This window comes from Aegilops tauschii, chromosome 7, assembly GCF_002575655.3.
Source record: "Aegilops tauschii subsp. strangulata cultivar AL8/78 chromosome 7, Aet v6.0, whole genome shotgun sequence".
In the NCBI taxonomy this organism is placed as follows: domain Eukaryota; kingdom Viridiplantae; phylum Streptophyta; class Magnoliopsida; order Poales; family Poaceae; genus Aegilops; species Aegilops tauschii.
In genome coordinates, this window is record NC_053041.3 from 135,251,570 (window position 1) to 135,257,796 (window position 6,227).

A 6,227-nucleotide genomic window follows, 5' to 3' on the forward strand; every position below is an offset into this window, starting at 1 on the left:
TTGAACTTATACAAATATATCATTTTCAAGGAAACATGTAAGAAGTTACAGATTCTGTTTTCGCACTATGAGAACGTGCCGTTCCCTGTAATGTTTTCAAATAAAACATTTGCTTCAAAATCAGAATAAATGTCCACTACACAAACTCTCTTAATTAAAAATTTGGCATCAGATCACTGCAAGACTATAAAGCAGGTCACCATTCAGTTACCTGTGTTTTTGTTCCAGTTTTGCAAGATGCTCTGTAGCTTCACACTAAAGTTAGAGTACATGTCGTAGGAGTTGCTCGACAGCATGAACCCGCCACAATTGGCAGCACCTTCCCGCTGCAGCACTTGTAACATGAACATGGCTGCGTCGAGGTAAACCCGCTGTTTGCAGCATCCAACGACGCCGGCAGCTGTCCACTGCTATGCAGCCACGCACTCTGAATACTCAATGAGAACTGGCACGTGAACTACACCGGCACATCATCATTGAACGACCTAGAGTCGCAAGCGCAGCCGTGAGGGGCGCATAAGTGAATGGGTCCATGCCATCAAGCCACGTGACACCGAGTAGCCGGGGCCTTTAGGTAGGTGGCCTTGTCATGCCCGTCGGACGGCGAGGACAGGGTTCCATCCGAGCGCACGGCCACCTGTTTTCTTGATGCGATTGGATGGACTGTTGGAGTCTCGTGTCACGGGGATCACCTAAACTCCCTCCTTGTCGATGCTCGCGAGCTGGTGCGTCGTCCCCGACGTGCCCGGCGAGACCCGAAGACTGAGGAGGAAACTGGCCGCACGCTGTTCCCAGAGGTCGCACCACCGGCCGTGAGCATAGCGCAGCTGTGCGGATGGCCGACTTAAGCGGCATCAAGTTCGGAATCGGCGTTGTAGTGCGCCGGGGAGGTCCGAGATGCAATCTGCCCACCCGCCGCACGCAATCGCTTCCTCTCTATCCTCCTCCTCGGTCGCGGCGAGGTGGCGGCAGTGGTGTATAGGAGGAGAATCGCTTCAGATGTGCGTTGTTGGGTTGTGCGGCCGAATTTGCCGGCGCGGACGGCCGGGGGAGGTAGGCGACCAGCTGTGGAAACACGAAGAGGTTGTTGGCGGCGCGGATGGCTCGGTGCACGATCGATCCATCTTTCTGTTTTATATCGGAAGGGGTTGTGGGGAGTCGGGGATGAGACCATGCGTCTCTCTTCTCTTAATTCTCTCGTCGGTTACAGAATAGGAAGATGAACACATGCGAGAAATAAAACCGCAAGATTTATTGAAGAAAAAAAACCCTAAAAGAATCGGCCAGGAGAAAGGCGAGGAAGAGACATAGTTGTGAACTTGTGATTGGTTGGTATATGATGACATGTCATTATGCTGAGTTGGACCATTTGCATGTCAAGAGAATGCCTTGTAGTGGGGAGCAACTTCTTAAGAATGGTAGATTAGAAGTAGTAGGATCACTTGGAGGGCCGTTTTGGCTCTTGGGAGCATATGCTCCCTAATTAACAGTAAATTCAAAATAAATAGTAAATAAAATTTAAAAATTCTGAATTTTTTAGTAGATGTTCTTGTTACTGTAACAAGAGTGCTTGTCAATTTTCATGCGAAAACGGGATGACGGTGATTCGTCGGTAAAAAAACAAAAATAAGTGTAACATTTGGAGGTAACATTTGTCGTTCAACTTGTTTTATTTTTTGCACAGATCAAAAATACTGAAGCTTTCCTCCTAAAATCTGCAGGTAGCATTTCAGTGTGACAATGATCACATCTATTTTTTTTTCTTTTGACATTTGGAAAAAACATTTTTCATGGGCAGGAGCATATGCTCCCAAGAGCCAAATTGGATTTCCGTAGGATCACTCCCTTATTTGTATAGGATTTGTTTGTTAGGCTTCATAATTCTTCGATTAATTGTTGGTGGTTGATAATAAATTGAGATGTACGGAGTGTTTCTGATAACCATTGTTCCGTGATTTTTTCTTTTGACCAATTACAATAGGGAAGACCTCTACTCCTTTGTCTTTTTTTTATAACTAGTAGTGATGATGTACAAAGTGGGGGTTTACATCAAGCAGATGTTACAAGAAGTCACTAGGTAAAAAAATGGTACATTTCAATGATTATTCTTGCATTATCTACCAGGATGACATGCCATCCTTCAGATGAGATCTCGTTGTGGCACACGGAGAGACATCACAACCATCCTACGCGCGTCCATCATTGAGATTTCGTTGTGCCATGCCGTCGAGACTCGCTGCCGTCGATGCGGTAGATATAACACCGCTTCACTTCTTGGCCCCTCCAGCGAATACCTGTTCAAAAACGATGTCCCGGAGATGGAGAACGACACCAAAGGCGTCCTCATCGTCCGATCCGGAAGACCCAAACCTAGGGTTTCCACAGAACAGCCCGAGCGAGATGAGGCAGACTACAACGACGATGCCAAAGACGCCGCCATCGTCCGCCATGACCAAAGCCGGCGCAATTTTCGCCGGCGGTTTCACCACTCCGATCCCGCAGGTGACTGAATCCGCGCGGAGCCGCACCATAAAGACGTATCCCAACGCCGCCCGCAACCCGGTAACCGTGGCCGGCCTTGAAGACCCAACCAAGTCACCGGCCAGCACGGAGCCATACACAAGGACAACAAAACCAGGGTTCTTCATTTGGAGTACATTAGCGCAGCTCTGAAGCAATGTCCATAAACATATGCCTAAACAAATCATATGCATCTCTAAGCATCTACTCCCTCCGTTCCAAAATAGATGACTCAATTTTATACTAAAGTTGGTACAAAGTTGAGTCATCTATTTTAGAATGGAGGGAGTAATTTACATAGTACAGTTGTATTCTTGTTGCATCTCTACTACTTATTTCTACCATACAGGTGCCACCATCAGTCCAAGCCATCCTGAAACGGCAGCCCACTGAACCATAGATTTCTGAAAGACTCATCTAGGCATCTAAGCTATCATCGTCGGCAACCCATGTGGAGAGAGCGTAGAGCACCCTGCCTTTCCACCCCTGCAGCAGCCACTGGTGATCAACGTCGACGAGGAAGTCCTTGTGGTAGTGCTCCCTCACCTTCTCCCTCACCATCCCGACCACCTCCGGGTCCAGCGGCAGCTGCCGGAGCCCCGCCCGGCGGTTCCGCGCCTGCCACTGCCGGTACGTCTCCGGCCGCTCCACCCGGTCGGCTCCCTCGCAGGCGATCACGTTCAGCGCGCCCCGCCCGATGATGTCCCGCTCGATCAGCAGCCGCTCCTCGTTGTCCCGCGGGAGGGTCGCGTCCAGCATGTCGAAGTGCGCCGAGTAGAAGAACATGGCCTCCCTGAACCGCGTCACGAAGAAGGGCGCGCCGTAGCCGCCGTTCGTCACGCACTCCACGAACACGTCGGGCCTCATGTCCCGGATGTTCCGCAGCACCACGTCCCTCGGGCTCGGGCCGCCGTCCGTGGTCACCGCCACGCTGTCGTCCATCAGGTTGCTCAGGCCGCACTGGCAGTGCACGACGAGCACCTCGCCCGGGTCGATGCGCAGGTCCTCGCCGCGCACGGAGTCCCACCTGGCGGCCACACCGTGGAACCTGAACGGCACGCCCAGCTCGCGGGCGCAGCTGCTGAGCCGGCGGCCCGTCTCCTCGACCTGGCGCGCCGGGCGGAACCCGGGCTGCGGGAGGTCGATGCCCGTGATCCTCACCTCTGGGGGCCCGCCGTCCCTCTGCGCCAGCCACCGCATCAGGCCCGGCCACTGGAGCCCGTACTGCACCCCGAAGTCCACGATGTGCAGGCGGCGCTTCCCGGCCACGGCGTTCAGGATGGTCTTGTTGGCGAACCCGAAGTTGGCCTTCTTGAAGCAGCAGGCCGCCATGAACAGCTTGTAGGCCTTGAGGAACTCCACCACCGAGGTGCGCTTCGCCACCAGCGACTGGTAGACCTGGCTCCCCGTGCCCGCCAGCCGCGCTTCCAGCCCGTCGGCGAAGCAGTGCGCCAGCCTCTGCGTGGCGTCTCCCGTCGGCCCGGAGTGCTGCTTGATCTGCCGGAGCAGCTCCGTCGCGCCCCGGCGGTCGCCCGCGGCCACGGCCTGCGCGCAGTGGACGAGCATGGTGCGCAGGTCGACCGCCTCGCTCTTCTTTGCGCGCGCCGCCTTCCCGCTCTTCTTCTTGGCCTCGCTGTCCATGACGAGGCGCAGCTCCTCTATCCCCTGTATGCACTTCTCGTACTCCTCCAGCATTATTTCGTCGAACATCTCGCGCGCGCCGGTCTCCTCGTTGTCCGGCGTCATCAGCTTGCTGCTCCTGGCGGTCTCCGCCTCCAGGTCGTCCTCGTCGTGCCTGTACTTGCGGCCCCGGCCATTGCCGGACGTCGGCGTCCCGTTCGCCACCTCCTCCTTCTTCTTGACGGTGAAGCCGCGCTCCTTGCCGGGGATGGCCTCGAGGAGGGTGTTGTTGGTCGGCAAGAACTTGTTGGCCTCCTCCATGCCCTTGAGGAAGGCCGAGTTGAGCATGTCCATGTCGCCGCCGTTGCTGAAGAAGGCCGAGAGCAGCCCGTCCTGGCCGCCGTCGCCAGCGGAAAACATCACCGGCGGCTTCCGCTCGGCCTCCTTCTCCTCCGCCGGACCATTCAAGACGGCCGAACTCTGGGTGCCCGGGCTTCCGCCGTTCTGGCTGGAGAACGCGCTGGCCCAGTCGGCCGCGCCCTTGAATTGCGCCGGACTCTGCTGGAACCCCGCAGCCGGGGCGTCAGCAAGGAACGAGTCCCTGGCATCCTCGTCGGCGGGGGAATCGGGGACGAGGCCGCCGAACAACATGTCCTCGAGGTAAGGCGGGGAGCGGAGGAGCTGGGAGAGCTCGAGCGGGTCGTAGGGCCAGGAGGAGTTGTTGGTCTCCTCGGAGGAGGACGTGGCGGCGTTGCCATCGGAGGAGGTGGTGCCGTTGGGGGAGGCAGAGGAGGAGGTGGTGGTGTCGGAGATGATCTGCTCATAGGGGCGCTGGGCGTCGAGGATGGCGGGCTGGTCGGGGTACTGGTAGAAGAATTTGTCGTCGATGTCCTCCTCCATGAGCATGCGCGAGATGAAGTCGAGGTCGACGTCGGCGGCGGGGGGCGGGGTGGGCGGCAGGTCGAGGAAGAGGGACGGCGAGAGCGCCTCGAACTCCTCGTCCATGGCTGGCAACCTCTGGCTTAGGCGAGGCGTGCTAAGTGCGACGAGTATGGAGCTATGGATTGACTGGTCTGGATGGAGACATGGATGGAGCTACTGGGGTTGGGGGACGGACGGACAGGGTTTGGGGGGGTATAAAAATGGCGGCTCTGGGCTTGAAAGTCCAACCGGAGCGAAGGTTCGTGGAAGGAAGGGCGCGGCCCGGCACGGAGACTAGAACGCGACCGTGGCCGAGGCGACGGAGGGAGGAGACGACATGCGATACAACGCGAGCGCTGCTATGTAGATGGGGGCCGATTCTTGCACGACACTGCTAATCAAGCCAGCCGTCCATGCATATTAGCAAACTGTGGCACGCCAATGGATTCCTCGTCGTCCAGTTTTCGTCCAACAAATATCGTATGGTGAGACGAGCTCACGTAATCTTCTTGGGCTCTTGGCACTCCATGCAATATCCAGGGAATTTTTGTTGAAAAGGACAACCTGTCCAACAGAATTGTCAGAAAAAACTCCCTCCAGACGAAATTGGCAGAAAAGACCCTAAGCCGTGGCGGCAGGCGTGCCGGCCGACACACAGCACCTGCCGCCATGGTGTAAAGGCGGCAGCTCCTGCCACCGAATCGCTACGGAACAGAGGCCGGTGGCGGCCAGACTGTTAGCCCATTAGCTGCAGCAAGACCCGATGCATGCATGTGCTAGTACGTCGTGGCCTCGTGGACACCTAGCTTTGCCATGCATGCATTGCTAAGCGAACCAATCGATGAATTAGTGCATGCACAATACAAGCCTTTGTATAACCTGCACTTAGAGCATCTACAATTGGACGCCTTAAATCCGTCTCAAACGTCCGGATAGGCCACCCGGTCGCTGCCCAGTCACGAAATTTAAACATAGATGGGCTCCTAAAATGGCCCTCAAACGCCCGGGCTGACCGGCACCTCCATATCCAGCCCAAATATGGGGCGCCCGTGCGCGCCCGCCATGTCGGGCCCGACCCATATTAGCCCACCCGACCCCACTTATATCCACCCTCATTCTTTCGCCGGACCCAACCCAAGCCACTTCACTCCACTCCCCTCCGCCAC

At 56.1% G+C, this 6,227-nt stretch overlaps 1 protein-coding gene across 1 annotated transcript; it reads right to left on the bottom strand.

Annotated features, from left to right (window-relative positions):
• Window positions 1-2,658: 2,658 nt before the first annotated feature.
• LOC109746772 (scarecrow-like protein 34) lies at window positions 2,659-5,448 on the bottom strand. The gene has a single exon (XM_020305881.4). The coding sequence runs from the start codon at window positions 5,143-5,145 to the stop codon at window positions 2,938-2,940; it is 2,208 nt and encodes a 735-aa protein (XP_020161470.1). The 5' UTR covers window positions 5,146-5,448; the 3' UTR covers window positions 2,659-2,937.
• Window positions 5,449-6,227: the final 779 nt, after the last annotated feature.

What these genes read in the sequence shown, in the direction of transcription:
- LOC109746772 (XM_020305881.4), bottom strand. Translation starts at nt 5,145, where the DNA reads ATGGACGAGGAGTTCGAGGCGCTCTCGCCGTCCCTCTTCCTCGACCTG.